Source organism: Ruditapes philippinarum, unplaced genomic scaffold, assembly GCF_026571515.1.
Source record: "Ruditapes philippinarum isolate M1 unplaced genomic scaffold, ASM2657151v2 ctg602_1_1_1_1, whole genome shotgun sequence".
Taxonomy (NCBI): Eukaryota; Metazoa; Mollusca; class Bivalvia; order Venerida; family Veneridae; genus Ruditapes; species Ruditapes philippinarum.
The window spans coordinates 26936-47048 of record NW_026860197.1 but is presented as its reverse complement, the minus strand read 5'-3'; the positions used below and the strand labels follow the sequence as shown (position 1 = coordinate 47048).

Genomic DNA, 20113 nt, shown 5'->3' with positions numbered 1-20113 from the left:
GGAATATTTACGATAAATTTTATGTTCAATTATCAGTTATCAATACGGCCATTGTTTTAACTTTACCATACTATGAAACAGTTAATAAATTGTCTGTAGATGCTAAAGTTGTATTTATGAGAGGAGAATAGATGAAAATATTGTAGATATTTAGGAGGGAGAAGAATAAAAAGAAGATGAAGATAGTTCTGAAATTCACGAAACACAAAAAAAAGGGGAGAAGTCTAAGATCTATATGACAATTACCAAGAAAAATACCAAGATAATGGACATCATAAAAAAGAAACATAAAAAAGTTAAAAATTAGAAGGCAATAGAGAATTCATATCACATGATGTCAAAGTAAAATTACCTTCTCGTTCTTGTTCTGGCTCACGTGGTCTCTTCCTATTGCCTACAAGAAATGCAAAAATACTTTACAAATCAACAATGTTCTTTTGTTGTGTTTGGTCAAAAAGCATAGAATATTTAGTGTCCAATTATTATTTTAAATAATGATTCACGGTATGTAATCTTAGCCTAATATATTCATGTTAAAATCTCTCATGAAACAATCATTTCAGACTTGAAATTTAAGATTGAAATATGTTTTACGTTTCTGACATTTTTTTAAAGTTATGTTTCACCATAGCATTTAATGTGTTCTATTACAAAACATATTTACCCGCATTTTCAGCAGGCAAAAACGTTGGATTCACTTCCCTATTTCCATTTCTATCAGCAAGTTTCTGGCGATAATAAAAAAAATACAAAAGCATGGTTCTATAATTACATAAATTATGCTGGTTCGATAGCAAATTGGCTGGGATCTACATTTGACAAAGAATGCATAACAGTTGCCTCGTCGCTTAAAAAATTGATAAAACTCAAAATCAAGACAAATAATAATTATAATAAAAATATACTAATAGAAAAAACGATTTCCAACCAAAACTTAGTACATGTTTGTGTATATAATTCATAAGTATAATCACTAACGTAAATTGACGTGAATTAATATGGTTTTATCATAATATTATATACATGCCAAAAGTCGATCACATCTTAATTCCAAAATGTATCGCTTATGTGAGTTAATGCGCCAATCTTTAACAAATTATTTACAAGCATTCTTGTTTTCAAATCATGCTTTTTTGATACCTTTTCTACAAACTCCTCCCCTTTTGTAAGTATAACATGCATGCAATGAGGGGCATGCCGGGCATGCACTACCCACGGGTCATCACTTCTCTTCCAGTTCTTAAAGCCCGCTCCGCAATAATAACATCGCACACTATCACCAGCGCCTTATAAATCGAAACATTGACATAGAAAATGATAGAAAATTTATTCACATTAATAGATAAACTTAGCTCTTGCTGTAAAAGCAGTTGTTCAATTATAACAAAAATTTTCTGCAATTATAGATTCTTGCGATAGACCCAAGCGCTAAACGTAAAGGTAAAAGCTAAATTTGATGGATTGTGCCCGACCCCCTTCCTTCCCCCAACCCCGCGCAAAATAAAGCAGAGTAAGTGGATAACTATGTAATAGATGAAATTGATAGTTAGTAAGATAATGTGTATGGAGTAACATGTTAAAATGAGCATATATATACTAGTATTTAAAAGAGCAGAAATAATATTTGAACATCACACCTCCAGATAAGCAACAAAATTTTAATGGAAAATCAAATAAAATTTAACGGAACATGAAAAATATAGCAAATGAAATGAAGACATATTCCAAATCCAAGTTGAATTTAAAATATGACAGATTTTCATGTTATCAATATAATTATTTCTATCCCGTCAATCATGGAAAAATCCTTTTTACTAGTTATGTATTTTTACACACTGTTTGTGATACAGAAAGTGTCTTTGGGTATGTCTAGACATTTCATTTATTAATACATTTGATAACATGGTACTCATTGGCTTTTGTTATATCTCTTTCAAGAAATTGAAGGTGTGATGCCTTATGGAGTACAACATGCATGCATGTGAGTCGTTGATATGCTACTAAACAAGTTGCATTTCAAGTTAGTTAAATACTTCGTCTAATAAAACGTCTATTTACCTGTAAAGAAGAATCCTGCCTGTACAACATCGTCCAGGGATAGCAAAGTTTTATACAAGATGTTCATATTAGCGAAAGACGCCATTCTTTTGTGAGGGTCCATCATGTTTAAATGTTCTGGTACTGTAAATAGAACGCCTCTCTCCGTGACGTGCCTCTGTCTTGACCCAGTACTTGTAGACGAGGATTGCTCATCCTTTAACAACCGTCCGGCGATTCCAAGAACAGTGAGATCTGAAGTTTCGATCATTACATCCAGTATACTAATTAAACTTAAACTTAAATGTTGTTAAAACCGATTATTAATGTAAATCTGACTTTGGGAGGTACTTTTATAATAAAAATACTTAGTCGAAATAGGGATTGTTTTTGTCCATTTTGTTCCACTAATATCATTATCTGTTCATACCAGATGAAAACCAGGAATGTATATTACATTGTGTTTAGTTCCTTGAATTTACTGAATTCAAATAACATTTAGGATATTTAATGTAAATTTATGATGAAAACTTAAAAAATAGCTTAATGTGAAAGATATAAATAAATTACCCTTAGAACGTAGACGAGATGCATACATTCCATCATCAGGACATTTTGAGAAGAACTGGACCTTTCAAGAACGATAAATAATAAAACTCAGTTTCAAAGTCATAATTAAGAACTTTGATTTCATTACATTTAATTTTATTTTAACATTTTTTTTGCTGTTTTGTGGTCAACATTTTAAACGGTACGTATGTTAATCATAACATTAGCACAAAATAGAGGGAGAAAACACATAAAAAATCCCTAAAGAACGAGGGAAAAAAACAGCGGCAAAATTGATATATGCTGCAAGTAGTATAGGGGTCTCTTTGGGGGCACGACTGCGCATGCGCGACGCCATATTGGATTCTATTTTTAGAATGACATTATCGTTCTATTTTAAGAATGACATCGTTCTATTTTTAGAATGACATTATCGTTCTATTTTTAATCTCCCGGAAGTATACGGAGCTGACTCGTATACACGATTTAGGGCTTGAATCGCGGACATTGAGGGTCAGGTCCTCGGCCCTAGACGGAGAGATAATTACCATCATGACAGATAAAAGAAATGTTTGTAAATAGATACGTACTTAACATTTTAATTTATAAAAAATAGTTTTTTAATAGGTTCAAAATAATATTGATACAAATATAACTCGTTTACTTACCTACATTTAGTAAGGAAATGACTGTCATAGCGTAACGTTCTTGTAGACTGCGCATGATCTATTTTTAGTCGCGGTATTTCACAACCACCAGGAGCTATTTCATCAGCCCCAAGCGGGTGTCAATGAAAGAAAAAGGCATTAAGTACAGTCGCCGCTCAGTCTAGATTCACAATACCTAGCGGCACTATGTTGAACAAAAACCCTTTGTCCTTCGTTACTAAATATAACTTTTTATTAATCACAAAAGAATCTATTATCCTTTCAAACGCAGCGACCGTCAAGTACAGTCGCCACTTAGTCTAGATTTACAATACCTAGCGGAACTATGTTGAACAAAAACCCTTTATCCTTCGTTACTAAATATAGCTTTTCATTAATCACAAAAGATTAATAGAATTGACGGACCTTTTCTGTTACGGTTGATAAACCGGAGGGGATGAATTAATTGAAATATGGACCAATGAAGATGGTTTATTTTTACAACGCATCAATGATAGACCTGACAGAATGCTTCAAAATAAACCCTAGGTTCTCGATTCGATTTTTAGCCGTTCTCGAGTTATGGCCAATTAGCGATTTTTAAACCAATTTTTCAAAGTTCATAAAACCCTTAGATTTATATGTTGTTTGAAAGATCTCTGCGAGTAGATACAGAAAATGTATTATTATATGGATCTATCTCTTACTATTTCTGAGATAGGAGAGTTTGGATATGGCAGACAAAATCACTCATGCGGAAAAACGCGCATAACTTTTTCGTTTATGAACGAAACATAGTCATGTTTGGTATCAAATTGAAGGTCTTGACGAGTACATTCTGACGCTGGCGATAATAAAGTTCATACTGGAAGTCAAAATCACTCATGCGTAAAAACCAATTTTTAAAAGTCCATAAAACCGTTAGATTTATATGCCGTTTGAAAGATCTCTGCGAGTAGATACAGAAAATGTATTATTATATGGATCTATCTCTTACCGTTTTTGAGATAGGAGAGTTTGAATATGGTAAACAAAATCACTCATGCATATAAATACGTATAACTTTTTTGTTACTGGACATAACATAGGCATGTTGCATATCAAACGAAAGGTCTTGACAAATGCTACGAGCTCGTACTGTTAAACCGAGAGTGAAATCACTCATGCGTAAAAAACATTAAAATAACTAAAATAAGCTTACCCCAGTCTTTACTCCTCGCCTATCAAACTATTTATGACAATTTACGACAGGTTTAAACCGGTATTGCTATTTTTGATCAGCCAATGAAATTGAAAAACGATGACGTCTAACAATAGACAGCCTCGTTTTGAACCCACTCTTTTTCATTAACCAATGAAAAGTGGAGAAGGATAACTGGATAAATTTTGACATAAAAAACGCCTTTTTTGTCTTTTATGCAACACTTTACGATATCGATTTTCAAGATATTTGTTTCATTTGATAGACCTTACCAAATGCTTCAAAATAAACCCTAGGTTCTCGATTCGATTTTAAGCCGTTCTCGAGTTATGGCCCTTTAGCGATTTTTAAACCAATTTTTTAAAGTCCATAAAACCGTGAAATGTATATACCGTTTGAAAGATCTCTACGAGTAGATACAGAAAATGTATTATTATATGGATCTATCTCTTACCGTTTCTGAGATAGGAGAGTTTGAATATGGCAGACAAAATCACTCATGCGGAAAAACGCGCATAACTTTTTCGTTTATGAACGAAACATAGTCTTGTTTGGTATCAAATTGAAGGTCTTGACGAGTACATTTTACTTACGTGATCAAACCGGATGTTAAGTCACTCGTGCGTGAAATTCATTTATTCTCCCCAACCAACGGACCGATCTTATCAATACCTGTATCGAACGAAAGGTATTACTCACTAAATTCAGAAAATGTATATTTTTGTATCGCTGACTCGGATAGGACACGAGATATGAAGTAAAATCACTCAAGCGTAAAATGTTTATTTACGCCTTTATTAGTCAATATAACCCGGTCATGTTTGGTATCGTACGAAATGTTTTAAGGCGCTCTTTATGAATACGGACTAAAAATCACTAGTGCATAAACGCTCTATTTCTATTAAACATTCTTCATTGAAAATACTGTACTCGAAATATAAACTCAACTTACTGCGTAATGATGTTTACTCTTTGACGTCCAATCACCAAATGACTGAGGTCACCAGTGCGATACATCATACGCATGCGCTGATCTAAATTTAGAAATGACATTGTCCAATCTAACAGCAGTTGGTCTTTTCTTACGGACTGAATGTAACCAATCAGACAGAAGATTTATTTGACCAATGATTTTGGTCACGTGACTATTTATAACATAAATAGATGAATAACGTCATGCCAAAAATAGCAGCCAATCAGATTTAAATACGTGTGTATAAAAAAAGAATGTTTTTCTGCGTATATTTTATTACTGGAAACAGGATTTGTCTTCTATTTATCTCCTGCTCCTTCACCACCACAACCACCATCGCCGCCGCCGCCGCCGCCGCCGCCGCCACCGCCGCAGCCACCACCGATACCGCCATCACCACCGCCACCATCGCCACCTGGTTGTGGTGATGGTTCCTTCCATCGCCACCTGGTGGTGGCGTATATGGCGGCGGTGATGGCAGTGGCGGTGGCGGCGGCGGCGGCGGCGGCGGCGGCGGCGATGGTGGTTGTGGTGGTGAAGGAGCAGGAGATAAATAGAAGACAAATCCTGTTTCCAGTAATAAAATATACGCAGAAAAACATTCTTTTTTTATACACACGTATTAAAATCTGATTGGCTGCTATTTTTGGCATGTCGTTATTCATCTATTTATGTTATAAATAGTCACGTGACCAAAATCATTGGTCAAATAAATCTTCTGTCTGATTGGTTACATTCAGTCCGTAAGAAAAGACCAACTGCTGTTAGATTGGACAATGTCATTTCTAAATTTAGATCAGCGCATGCGTATGATGTATCGCACTGGTGACCTCAGTCATTTGGTGATTGGACGTCAAAGAGTAAACATCATTACGCAGTAAGTTGAGTTTATATTTCGAGTACAGTATTTTCAATGAAGAATGTTTAATATAAATAGAGCGTTTATGCATTAGTGATTTTTAGTCCGTATTCATAAAGAGCGCCTTAAAACATTTCGTACGATACCAAACATGACCGGGTTATATTGACTAATAAAGGCGTAAATAAACATTTTACGCTTGAGTGATTTTACTTCATATCTCGTGTCCTATCCGAGTCAGCGATACAAAAATATACATTTTCTGAATTTAGTGAGTAATACCTTTCGTTCGATACAGGTATTGATAAGATCGGTCCGTTGGTTGGGGAGAATAAATGAATTTCACGCACGAGTGACTTAACATCCGGTTTGATCACGTAAGTAAAATGTACTCGTCAAGACCTTCAATTTGATACCAAACAAGACTATGTTTCGTTCATAAACGAAAAAGTTATGCGCGTTTTTCCGCATGAGTGATTTTGTCTGCCATATTCAAACTCTCCTATTTCAGAAACGGTAAGAAATAGATCCATATAATAATACATTTTCTGTATCTACTCGTAGAGATCTTTCAAACGGTATATACATTTCACGGTTTTATGGACTTTAAAAAATTGGTTTAAAAATCGCTAAAGGGCCATAACTCGAGAACGGCTTAAAATCGAATCGAGAACCTAGGGTTTATTTTGAAGCATTTGGTTAGGTCTATCAAATGAAACAAATATCTTGAAAATCGATATCGTAAAGTGTTGCATAAAAGACAAAAAGGCGTTTATTTTATGTCAAAATTTATCCAGTCATCCTTCTCCACTTTTCATTGGTTAATGAAAAAGAGTGGGTTCAAAACGAGGCTGTCTATTTTTAGACGTCATCGTTTTTCAATTTCATTGGCTGATCAAAAATAGCAATACCGGTTTAAACCTGTCGTAACTTGTCATAAATAGTTTGATAGGCGAGGAGTAAAGACTGGGGTAAGCTTATTTTAGTTATTTTAATGTTTTTTACGCATGAGTGATTTCACTCTCGGTTTGACAGTACGAGCTCGTAGCATTTGTCAAGACCTTTCGTTTGATATGCAACATGCCTATGTTATGTCCAGTAACAAAAAAGTTATACGTATTTATATGCATGAGTGATTTTGTTTACCATATTCAAACTCTCCTATCTCAAAAACGGTAAGAGATAGATCCATATAATAATACATTTTCTGTATCTACTCGCAGAGATCTTTCAAACGGCATATAAATCTAACGGTTTTATGGACTTTTAAAAATTGGTTTTTACGCATGAGTGATTTTGACTTCCAGAATGAACTTTATTATCAACAGCGTCTGAATGTACTCGTCAAGACCTTCAATTTGATACCAAACACGACTATGTTTCGTTCATAAACGAAAAAGTTATGCGCGTTTTTCCGCATGAGTGATTTTGTCTGCCATATCCAAACTCTCCTATCTCAGAAATAGTAAGAGATAGATCCATATAATAATACATTTTCTGTATCTACTCGCAGAGATCTTTCAAACAACATATAAATCTAAGGGTTTTATGAACTTTGAAAAATTGGTTTAAAAAATCGCTAATTGGCCATAACTCGAGAACGGCTAAAAATCGAATCGAGAACCTAGGGTTTATTTTGAAGCATTCTGTCAGGTCTATCATTGATGCGTTGTAAAAATAAACCATCTTCATTGGTCCATATTTCAATTAATTCATCCCCTCCGGTTTATCAACCGTAACAGAAAAGGTCCGTCAATTCTATTAATCTTTTGTGATTAATGAAAAGCTATATTTAGTAACGAAGGATAAAGGGTTTTTGTTCAACATAGTTCCGCTAGGTATTGTAAATCTAGACTAAGTGGCGACTGTACTTGACGGTCGCTGCGTTTGAAAGGATAATAGATTCTTTTGTGATTAATAAAAAGTTATATTTAGTAACGAAGGATAAAGGGTTTTTGTTCAACATAGTGCCGCTAGGTATTGTGAATCTAGACTGAGCGGCGACTGTACTTAATGCCTTTTTCTTTCATTGACACCCGCGTGGGGCTGATGAAATAGCTCCTGGTGGTTGTGAAATACCGCGACTAAAAATAAATCATGCGCAGTCTACAAGAACGTTACGCTATGACAGTCATTTCCTTACTAAATGTAGGTAAGTAAACGAGTTATATTTGTATCAATATTATTTTGAACCTATTAAAAAACTATTTTTTATAAATTAAAATGTTAAGTACGTATCTATTTACAAACATTTCTTTTATCTGTCATGATGGTAATTATCTCTCCGTCTAGGGCCGAGGACCTGACCCTCAATGTCCGCGATTCAAGCCCTAAATCGTGTATACGAGTCAGCTCCGTATACTTCCGGGAGATTAAAAATAGAACGATAATGTCATTCTAAAAATAGAACGATGTCATTCTTAAAATAGAACGATAATGTCATTCTAAAAATAGAATCCAATATGGCGTCGCGCATGCGCAGTCGTGCCCCAAAGAGACCCCTATACTACTGCTGCAGACTGAGTCTAAATGAGCCTGTTCATGGATGGTACAAAACATGTTCGCAATATTATAAAACAATTGATTATCTAAACACATTCAAACATTATTCATATTCTTTGCTTCCAAATTTTGCGTTTTGAAACTGAAAACATTGCCAAAATCAGACGGACCTAGAATCAAAATTATGAAATAAGTGAGAACAGTAACGATTATTCTTACATCTAGATTTGCTTCCTCTTCTTGCAAGACAGACTGTACAAATTCTTTGCCTTTATAGGTCAGTATCTTCCAACACATTGGGACAAACGAGGCGTGCATTGTCAACAAATCATCACCTTCTTTCAAGTTTGCCACAATAAACTCACAAAATGCACACCTAAGTCTGTCATAAGCATCATCGTTAGCTGAAAAAGAGGAGAAATAGATAACTTGGATTAAACAGACAAAGAGATGAACGCTTTTGGCGACATGAATCTAAAACGGAAAAGTGGAGCATGTAATTCAAAGAAATAAAATAAGAATATTTCATTATTATTTAAATGACCATCATCATTATCATCTTTATCACTATTTTAATTACTTATCACTGATATTATGATGATAATAATAATAATAACAATAATAATGATGATGATGATGATGATGATGATGTTATATATGAAGGCATAACATCATAGTAACTTACGTCCAAGAAAATAAAGTCCACCCCGAGCAAGTCCAACAAGATCAAATAAGTTGCGTTTGGGCCAATTTTGGAGGGAGGCTAGTCTGCCATCAAATTTTGACATAGCCATTTTCGTACTTTACGTTTCAGTAATATTTTTTGATAAAGAGATGCTTCGGTATACACAGCTTCAGTGCATACCATTTTGCTTGTATTAACAGATATCACGCAGCGACATCATAATTCCTGAAAAAAAAGATAAAAAAGAAAATAAACAAAATCAAAATAAACGTAATTAATGCTTTACATCACAAAGCTAAATGCTGTTTGTTGATTACTATAAATTACGTTGAATTTATATTAATGTTTTCGTCCTTGAAACACTATAAATTCTAAACTATAAAGTATAACAAAATAATAATTAATACAGCACCGAATATTTTACTTGTGGATAGTTAAAGCCTTTTAAGTGTCTCTCGGCCCAATTCCTTTCCGCTTTAAATTGTAAATTAAATTAACATTAATATATACCTTGATTCCAAAGTGTCTATCGGTTAATGTGTACTTAAACTCTAGCAATTTTACATGGAAGTTTAAGAATGATCTTCAACGTCGTCAATTTGTGCAAAATAATAGACTGCCAATTTCTTCATTTTGATGAAATGCGGTCAGTGTACATATAATTTGTTATTCTTGATCAAGAAAACTCTTTGATAATTTTATTTTTGACACCGATTATGCTGAAAGTTAAAATATATTTAAACTTGTAATGGTTGTGACAACTTAGATATTGGTCTAAAGTATTGCTCAGACCACATGTTGTCACAAATTAAATTATAATAGTTGACGCAGAGCAGATCATTTTATTTTGTTTAGCTTTTGCGTTGAGGATAGCTTCAGTCAAAATAGGATCTAAGTCCATTCTATATCATTCTTCGCAAAGTATTACCTTGACTTCAATACAAAAAACTAAATGAATGTTAACCCATCAATTGTCAAAAATAAACAAAATCAAAAGATGACTCAGGCAATTGGTTAAATAGTAACTTTTTTTAAAAACTACAACAGGGCGCGAATAATAATAATACTTTTGAGAAACAATTAGCATTTCTGAGGCAATATGGGCCGTTAACGCTCACAAATATTATTATTGACCTAGTTTATTTTCGGCAAGTATTTATATTTATCAATAATATTAATATTTAAATTTGTGTTGGTTTTTGATCTACTTGTCCTATTATATCAATAGACATATGTTCTCATCTATATGTACCAGATAGTAGGGAAGAAGGACCATATAACCCATGTACATATGATAATAAACGTAGTTGCATGCTTACAATAATGATGTAACAAGCAAATAATTATTTCAAATTGTAATTGCTGTAAAATAATCTTTTTTAACTACATGGTATTTATTGTCCCTGGTAATATAATAAAGTGGCTGTCAAAATAAGCAAAGAATATCTAACCTTTATCTTAAGATTTATTTTAAGATTGTAGCAATTTAATATAATATATAATACTTATAGTTCAGTCAATTTGTAATAAAATATGCATCTGGCCAAAAGTCTGTTTCTAGTTTGATGCTTTTCCCATTTTCTGAAGTATTTTTTCTTTCACACATTGACTGGACTTTTAGTAGTCTCTTATAAGTCTTACAATGCTACTTTAGAATGGTTATGTGCAATGTATATACATGTATATTTATATATTGGTGCAATGAATTGTAAAATGGTCAGACCAAAATAAAAGATAAACGTAAAAATAATTGAAATAAACTCCTATTTTCCTGACTGTACATAACAATACATATTTGTATGATGATAATTGTACTGATACAGTTGTGTTATAATTATAATTATGATTGTGGTTTACCGCCGATGATCTCATTGTCTTTGTTATTAATTGATTACCTGAAACTATATTACCCCATTTATAGAACATGTGTCATGTTTTATTAATACAAAGCTATTTTCAATATGTTATGAAAATGACTATATCATAATGATTCTTTCATTACAGCAACCAGTATGAAATGAACAACATACCTGGTAATGGTAAATTATCCAAGTATAAAACAAGTTTTGTTGAGCTCGATTAATTTGAGCCGCGTCACGACAAACGAACATAATGGGTTTGCGACCAGCAAAAAAAGACCCGCGCAGTCTGATCAGGATCCATGCTGTTTGCTATCAGTTTCTCTACTTGTTAAAGGGTTTGTAAGCGAACGGCATGGATCCTGATCAGACTGCGCGGATGCGCAGGCTGGTCTGGATCCATGCTGGTCGCAAACGCACTATGCTGGTTTTGTCGTGACACGGCTCATTTGTATTCATAGTAATGATCAATGTGTCATAAAAATTATGCTGCACTGCATACAAGTTAAGTTGACATTAATTAAAATATACAAAAAGACCCTTAAAATCCTTTATAAGGCAATGATGTCTGAAACATAATTTATTCCTATCAAATAATACATACTGAATCCATGAAAATATTTTCCGAATTTATTTCCGAAGTATTCACTGTTGAATACATATATTTAATGAAAACATGATATAAGTATACATGCTTTACCAAAATGTACGACCCTTCCTATCACAAAAATCCTATGGATTTTCCAATTGTTTTTTTTGCGTATGTTTGTATGTAAAAATCCGAGTTTGAATTTTTTTACTTCTTTTAGAATAAATTTGCGCTCTATTATATTTTAGATAATTGTCTTAAGGCCCAGTTCAAACTATTAGCATGAAGAATGAATGTATTGTGTCAATGCCGTGGGTAAATAAAAAGGGACGTTTTCTTTCCCGAATTGGAAAGTAAAAGGGGAATGCCCTGCCTCCCGTTGGTAAAGTTACCTGTCATGGTTAAATAAAAAAAGTGTTTGTTTCGTTATATATGTACATTTTAAGCAAATCATTAGATATGCAGATGCATAATAAGATATAATGAATAAAGAATAAATAAATGACATATTTAAGTATATAATTATATAAATATATAATGAAAAATTCAAAACTGAGTTATTTAGGTTAGTACAAACAATATTTATTTCATCAAATAACATACAGTCATATTTCAACACATGTATACAAACATACATAATAAATTATACAAATTAAATTTCATTAAATGATATTAAGTCATTAAATAAAAACTTTAAAAGAAAATTTATGAGGTATGTATTTTATTTATTTGACTATAATATTACTTTTTAAAAAGGGACATGTTCTTAACAAACATTAAACAGTGATATGGGTTGATATAGTTCCAAGCTCTTCACTATTTAGAAATAGACTGCATGTCTGATCACCAGAAATAAAGAATGTATTGCATAGCAACTATTCGCTCTTAAGTCGAATTATAGAAATATTAAAGGACACTTGAAGATTTTGTTCTTATACGTACATCAAGATCAGTTTGTTTTTAGATATAATTGTAATTTTGTAATCTATGAAATTTAACCTGTAACTATTCTAGGAGGGCGGATGGGGGATTCACTCATATTTTTGGGAATTCCCCCCTTTTTTTCAGAGGCAGGGGAAATTTTTTTACATAGAGAAAGAAGGAAAGATATCAATAAAATTGATATTTTCTTCTTTCTCTATGTAAAAATTTTAAATGTAATAAATTCTCATTTTTCGATAAAATTAAAAACCCCCCTGTTCTTTTTTCAAATCCTAGAATAGACACTGTTTAAAGGGTATAAATCTATATCTTATTAAATATTTTTATAAAATTTATTAACAGTAAAATTATATTGGTTCCATTACTATACAATGTATGGTTGATTTCCGAACACATTGTTATAACATATAATGTCCCTGTTATTTAATACACATGAATATTGTACGTAAACAGAATAAAATGTTCCGGAACAAAATATTATTTGCTATTTTAAGTAGGATTTTATCCAATAATCATGATTTTGTGCATGCGTCATTCTTTTTTAAGGCAATTATCTACCATGTTTATTTCATACAAGCATTTTGGAAGTATTCTTTTGTAAAATTCAAACAATAATTTTTGAAGCAGATAATAAGATATATAGCTTTATACACTTTAACCAATGCACTTTGTATGCTGCCTTTTTGTAATTATTGTATTTTTTTTTTATATTTCTTGGTTACGATGATAAGCTGTAATGATTACGTCTAAAATTATTTACTTTTTCAGAATATTACAGAACAGAATATAGAAGTTATTTTAGATTTCAGTAATACAGCTTATCACCGTTACCATGACAATGAAAAAGTTGTAGTGTACAAAGTTCATCAGCTGAATATATATTATATATATAACACAATTTCCTAAAAAGTATCAATTATAGATTTGATCAAAATCTTTCTTGACTAATGCCACCAGAGAGTTATTGAGTCCCTTTTAAATAATTCCATGAACTTTTAAAAGTAAAAGGCCATTGTGTATCACAAACTATTTCAAGCATGTCTGTCTTTTTCATTCGTTTCATGTAAAACATAAAACATCTTTAATATCACTTCTACCTGCATTGCAATTAATCCATATATATCAGAAAAAAACTACAATATGAATAATAAATGGCCAGGGACAGCGTTTTATATTGATACAGTACAATTATTTTCTACGCATATGGGGTGGTGTTTTGCGCATGCGCACTGAAAAGTAGTTGGCAGATACAGGTATTCCATGGCAGTTTCTTATTGCTGATGTTAAGATAATTATCAATTATTAGGAAATTTCATTATTTCATAGTTTTATCAATACAAATTTTTATATAACATTTAAAACACTTTTGGACATGTTGGACGTACGCATACACGAACACACGCACATATATCTTAAGGAGCCAGATTGTTAATCTAAAACAATTAGAAAACTGACTGTACATGTTTAGAACATACAAAAGATACTTAAATTACGAGATTAATATCTTACGAAAGATTTAATTTATTATATGAATATTCATTAAGTATAATATTACCGTAATAATGTTTCTAATTAAATAAGACAAAATCATTAAATTAAATTGCATGTAACAATTGAAATAAGCGATATTCGAACAATAAGTTTCATTTTCAAAACATTTATTGTAGTTATAACTTTAGAACGGTGAAAGCAATGATTAAACATTTATTTGTAAAACGATCATTGGCAAATAAGCATTTTATGAGCGCATCATTTCCAGCATTATTATCAATTTTTCGTTGATTTAACTTTAATCCCTCAATATCGAGATTAACCTAACGCGGTAATGACAGCAAAGATAATAATGTAATTCAAATGAACGCGAAATTGAACAATTATTAAAAAAGTGATTAATGTTTTATTTGCTTAGTTACATTTCTTTCCTTATTTATTTCTATTTCCCAAGTACATCCTTTCGGTACAACGAGAAAATGAATAATGAACAATAGAGCTTGCCAAGAAAATTCACCGACCTGTTTCAATGATATCCGCAATTATATTAAGAATACTACAGTAATGGTTTCCCTGCGCTAAAAATAGAAAAACAGATCATTTGGGAAATACCCTTTTAATTCATAGCGTACTGAAACTAGTCGATGTATGATATCTTAAGTGGGAAACCAATAGATATTATATAACAATATGACTAATTTTGAAGAGGTCAATGTTAATTTCGTTCAACGTTTATGATCTGTTACCAACAACTAAATAAGGTTAAATTTTCTGATGATAAATGGTGAATGGGTGTCGCTAATCTGTTATGCAGTTGTTGTATATTGTACATGTTTTATATCGTAATACTGAAATAAAATATTGTAGAAATGAACATGTTGCTTTGTCATAAATCGCATGTACCCTTTGAATTATGCCCCTACAGCCAATGTGTGCTTTCCAAATGATTAATCACAAAACACGGGCTTAACGAAAAGGTATGAGACGTAGTCAAAATATATTGACGTGCCAAAGCTTTAATTATTCTGAGATATTTTCGTTCTGGGGCAGAATCTCGCTTTAGAGGCGAGATATTGCCCAGCACAATATCACGTCGCGCAGTACAATTAGTTGGACTAGTATGAGACGCAAGTCCTAGGATACAGTGGGATATGGAGAGTCCGGAGGTCATCAGTTTTCACAATTCATTGGATATAAATAAGGCCATTTTCGTAATTTTTTTAGATCATTTGAGAATAAATATTTAGACTTTATTACAGATCGATGTGTTTATTGTACCGTACCACCCTTGATTGATTTATATTTCTGCAATATTTATAATAAAATAAATAGCACGCATTATTTGATGACCATATCGTTAACCTAAAGAAGATAATGAGTAAGAGCTTTGACTTACGTGTACTTTTACCACAGCTTTATTAAAGCCATGTACTTGTATTAATTATACTAATTTGGGATCCTGGCGTAGAGGCAAGCATGTCATCATAACTAAACAGTTATTCATTTTAAGTAATGACTGTGGTACTTAGAATCGGTATACCAATTCGTTTTACATCGGACACGATTCCAGAAGTACGAACACAGCAATTATGTTGCACATGTCGTTACCTTGGAGCAGTAACGGGTTTATTCCTATTAAATTATATAAAGAGTTAACCCGTTACTGCATTAAGGTGACGATCTAACCGTCCAGTACTATAGTCAAAATTCATTGCGATTGCAAGTGCGATTAGATCAACATTTTTTTCCAGTATTTTACCGTCACAGCATTTTACAGTAAACGGCTCATTTTTATTATAAAATCAACAACATTTAAAAAACACGACTCCCGCGGTTATTGAAATTAGGTAAAAGAAAATCAGCTTAAGTAATATTTAAGTCTGCAATAAAAAATCACCAGTAACATAAATGTCAAAAAGTGTACTGCTTATGTTGCAACTTTCCTGTAGTTAATTTATTATAATAATAGCCAGTGTGAGATCGATTACAAAGGGTTTCAATATTATACAGCTTTCTGAAGAGGGTCATTTTTCTTCAGAGGGACTCCTCATTGTTTTTCATAGAAAATAGGTCACTAGAATAATGGCCGGGAGTCGTGGGGCTCATTTTCATATGGCCCGGGATCGTTGCAGTTCGTTACTTGCAAATGTGTAGGTTTAAATGTAAGGTCTTCTTTCAATTATTTCAGCAAGCCTTTTTATCACGAAGATTTAATTTGACATTGTATTTTGTAACAAAAATAATTGTGATATCAACAAGATTAGATATATACAAGCATGTCTAACATTTTTATTTACTTAATGAATGGCATTAACTTAATTGTACCTGTAATTCAATAAATCCATACATAAGCAAAACAATATAAATCACAAATGATTAGGGGCAGCTGCAGTTATATAGCTTAAATACAGGTACATTCTACGTTGCATCTTTAAGGACACGTGGCGTGATTTTAGCACACACCTACTGGAAATTCCAAGTTTTTAACGTATATAAGATTTATCTCTACGGCCTGCAGTTTAAAAGTATTTCTCTTTTTTGAATTTTGAAAAATAACAACTAAAAAATGTCAGTATGAAAGAAATATGCTGAAATATTTCCATTTGAGCGGATGGTGCATGCACACAACCATTGCTAAACGGTTAAAACACCAAGTTTGTTCCGAATATAGAACAGTTTCCACGTGTTTAGAAAGATTCTATGTTACATCTGAACTGATCATACGATTATTGGAATAACAATTTTAATTTTCATAAAAATATTTTGTTATATATAGCTTTATACTCAAGGTTGATACCACATTTAAGTAAAATTTCATATATGTATATAATTATGCTTCTAAAACAATTTTCAAACATCAAAGAATATGTAAAATATGTACTGCAAATATTTATCTACAATATATGTAATCATTAAAATATACTCATTCATTTTTTACCGAAAAATTTGACTTAGACTTTATAGAAAATAAATTTCTAATTATTTCCCTTTATTAACCTGAAAACGTAAATTCGGAGACTGTGCAGCAAATACAAATAATGCTTTTTGGAACTTACATTTTTGATAAATCTTCATTTGAGCATTATATCTATGATATAAAACCATAAAAAAATTGTGTTACAGGAACTTTAAAATATGTAAGTGCAGGTACAAATGTAACTTCTGAACGATTATGTTTACATATGGTTTATGTTTTCTACAGATTATAGTAGTAAATAAATACTCCATCCCATTTTTGATGATCACATTATTTATCGATATAAGAAAGCATATTTAAAGATATTCTATGCTCAATCATGAGTAAAATATCCTAATCACAGAAATTTATTGAAATCTGAGTATATTTTTTTTATGAATATGTCTAATTTGAATAAACGAATAAATAAACTATGTACGGGAAGCTGCGTTCCCTGTTACATGTCAATTAGAATTGGTCTTTTCTTAAAAGACTGCCAGTTTTTTAAATGACACTACATATTCATATTGTGACCACACATATAATGTGTAGAAATTTAAACATAACATCTTTTTTTGCGATTTACAAAGAGACTGTGCAGCAATTATCAATATTTTCTTCTATAAAACTTGAGCTCAGTATATCTTAAAGCAACAAATTATTTTTTTGTTTGTTTGACATAAACATCATTTAATACAGTTTAGATAGCAAATTTATTTATCAATTAATTCAAGTTTTGGTTACGGAAAAACAGACAACTAAAATATTACCCAAGTTCAGTGTGGGCGTAAACTTTTTCCGTGTATTAAAAATAGAAACAAACCATTTAGCGGAAATAACGTGCATATAGATCCATATATAGATGTACTTGGGTATATTTCAAGTGGGAAACCAAAATGAATTTTAGTAGGCGTCTAAAATATGAATCATTTATGAAACTGTCTCAAATCAGTACTTCAAACTTAAAAAATGGAATTTTAACTAATGATTCAATTATAACATATCATACCATTGTTTTTTTTTAGCTCAACCTTCATGACCTGTCATTATATTAAGACATATTTAATTTCATTAGTGGTGACGTTTATGGTACATGAACATCTTCAAACTGAATTATTTAACCGTTTAGTTGATTATGTATTATTATGTTTAGAATGTTTAAACTAAACTTTTAAGACTATAAAGATTATGCTTTACAACGTAATTCTATTTGTTGCCCATTTTACAGTCAATATTGTCTTACTTATTGAACCAGCTTGGTACAGCCTAGAGAAGCTAAACTTAATTATCGTCGTTTCTAGCCTAGAAACAGGGGTTTCAAAAAAGTACTGGACTTATAAAAAGGCAGCATCTCCGAGTAGAATCTTCCAACCGGGACTTTTGTTTTTTATTCTTATATGATAATTAGACCACGTATATTCTATGATCATATCATTGACTATTTGTTGGGCTAATCATTGACATGCGTATTGTAGAAAATGTGATATCAGCCGTATTGTAACCAAAATTAAGTATGCTTTTCGGTGCAAATTGAGTCAGCAACAATATATTGGGATCCTTTATAATTATTAAAACATCATGTACAGGCGAACAGCTCATCGTTACTAAACATGTAATTGGGAAACCAATAGTTTTTCTTATTTTTATTACTGGTTGTTTTTATTGTTTATTGAATGTGACGTCTAGTTTACTTAGTTTATTTTTTCTCTTCAGTAACATTGTTTTTTGCATGTTTATAAAATGATAATTATTATTATTGAATAACGCACATTTCTTCACTTAACAATGCTAGGATATCGACTTGACAATATGTACACTATCTGTTATTAACAACAGTAACAACCACCACCATCATCAACTTAAACGAACAAATTTGTACATAATGTAGATACGGTAGAAAAAGAATATAAAGAAATGAACGCTATAGCCAATGTTGCTCTTGAAAAATTACATTTTAATCTTAAATGCTTTTGATTTACAAGTATCTGTAGCCTTTATGTTAAGGTAAACCTAAGTACGCACACATTTATTGCATTCCCGCAAAGAAATAATAGGTCAAATATTTTAAATAGCAGTTTATTACAAAAATGTTATAACTATCAGATCGTCATATAATACATACGTTCAATTAAAAAAAATGTAGTTTTGGTCTTGATTTTTTTCAATTATTAGTAATAGTAACTTATCTTATCCAAAGTTTGATGGAAAGGGCGAGATGATTTGATTTTTTCCTCTTAAATATGTTCATCCTCACTTAACTGAGGCACGTATATGACATAAGTTTTGTTCGATAACACTCGTTATTTTCTTATATTTTTGAATTGATTAATTACACTGAAATGTACTTATTACTTGAAAATTATGTTGTATAACTATGATCCAGCACTATGGACAAATAAAAAATAAAATGTTCTGTTCTGTTCAGTTCTATTAAAACATATGAATATAATAAACATTAATAAACATATTATGAAACGCTTTCAACTTAGAGGGTACAAAATGTCAGTACAGTTATGTTCTCTATGGTATGTTTGTTTTGATTAGCTAAAATGTACTTTTAAACAAGCATAGATGAAATTTTAAATCGGTTTGCGTTTTTGTGCGCTTAAATTTTCTTGTTGTCTTTAGGAATAACATTTTATGACAGGCCATTGAAATCAGCGTTAAATCGGACGGACGAAAAAATATTATAATTCGTTATCTGTACCGCAACGAGGATATTTATAAATGAAGTTAACCACTCACCGACATGAATTACTCCTTCACGCCTTGTCTTCGTGATTGTCAAAAAAGGAAAACCACGATGTTTTACATTTGAATGGT

The 20113-nt window shown here is 31.8% G+C and overlaps 1 protein-coding gene across 6 annotated transcripts in view; it reads right to left on the bottom strand.

Annotated features, from left to right (window-relative positions):
* LOC132759204 (baculoviral IAP repeat-containing protein 7-B-like) overlaps positions 1–20113 on the bottom strand; it is a 25563-nt gene extending 5450 nt beyond the window's left edge. Inside the window, exons 1-8 of one of the 6 annotated variants that reach the window (XM_060750929.1) lie at positions 20036–20113; positions 9454–9678; positions 8988–9172; positions 2608–2668; positions 2059–2292; positions 1141–1286; positions 665–728; positions 353–394 (exon numbers count right to left, since the gene is read on the bottom strand). In XM_060750929.1, coding sequence (XP_060606912.1) covers positions 353–394; positions 665–728; positions 1141–1286; positions 2059–2292; positions 2608–2668; positions 8988–9172; positions 9454–9562 — 841 coding nt within the window. In that variant the 5' untranslated portion in view covers positions 9563–9678; positions 20036–20113. Of the gene's footprint in view, positions 1–352; positions 395–664; positions 729–1140; positions 1287–2058; positions 2293–2607; positions 2669–8987; positions 9173–9453; positions 9679–9865; positions 9891–9963; positions 10821–11916; positions 11992–14756; positions 14844–16659; positions 16722–20035 lie in introns of those variants that run through there. The other 5 variants (XM_060750934.1, XM_060750932.1, XM_060750933.1 and 2 more) reach the window with 5 other exon arrangements.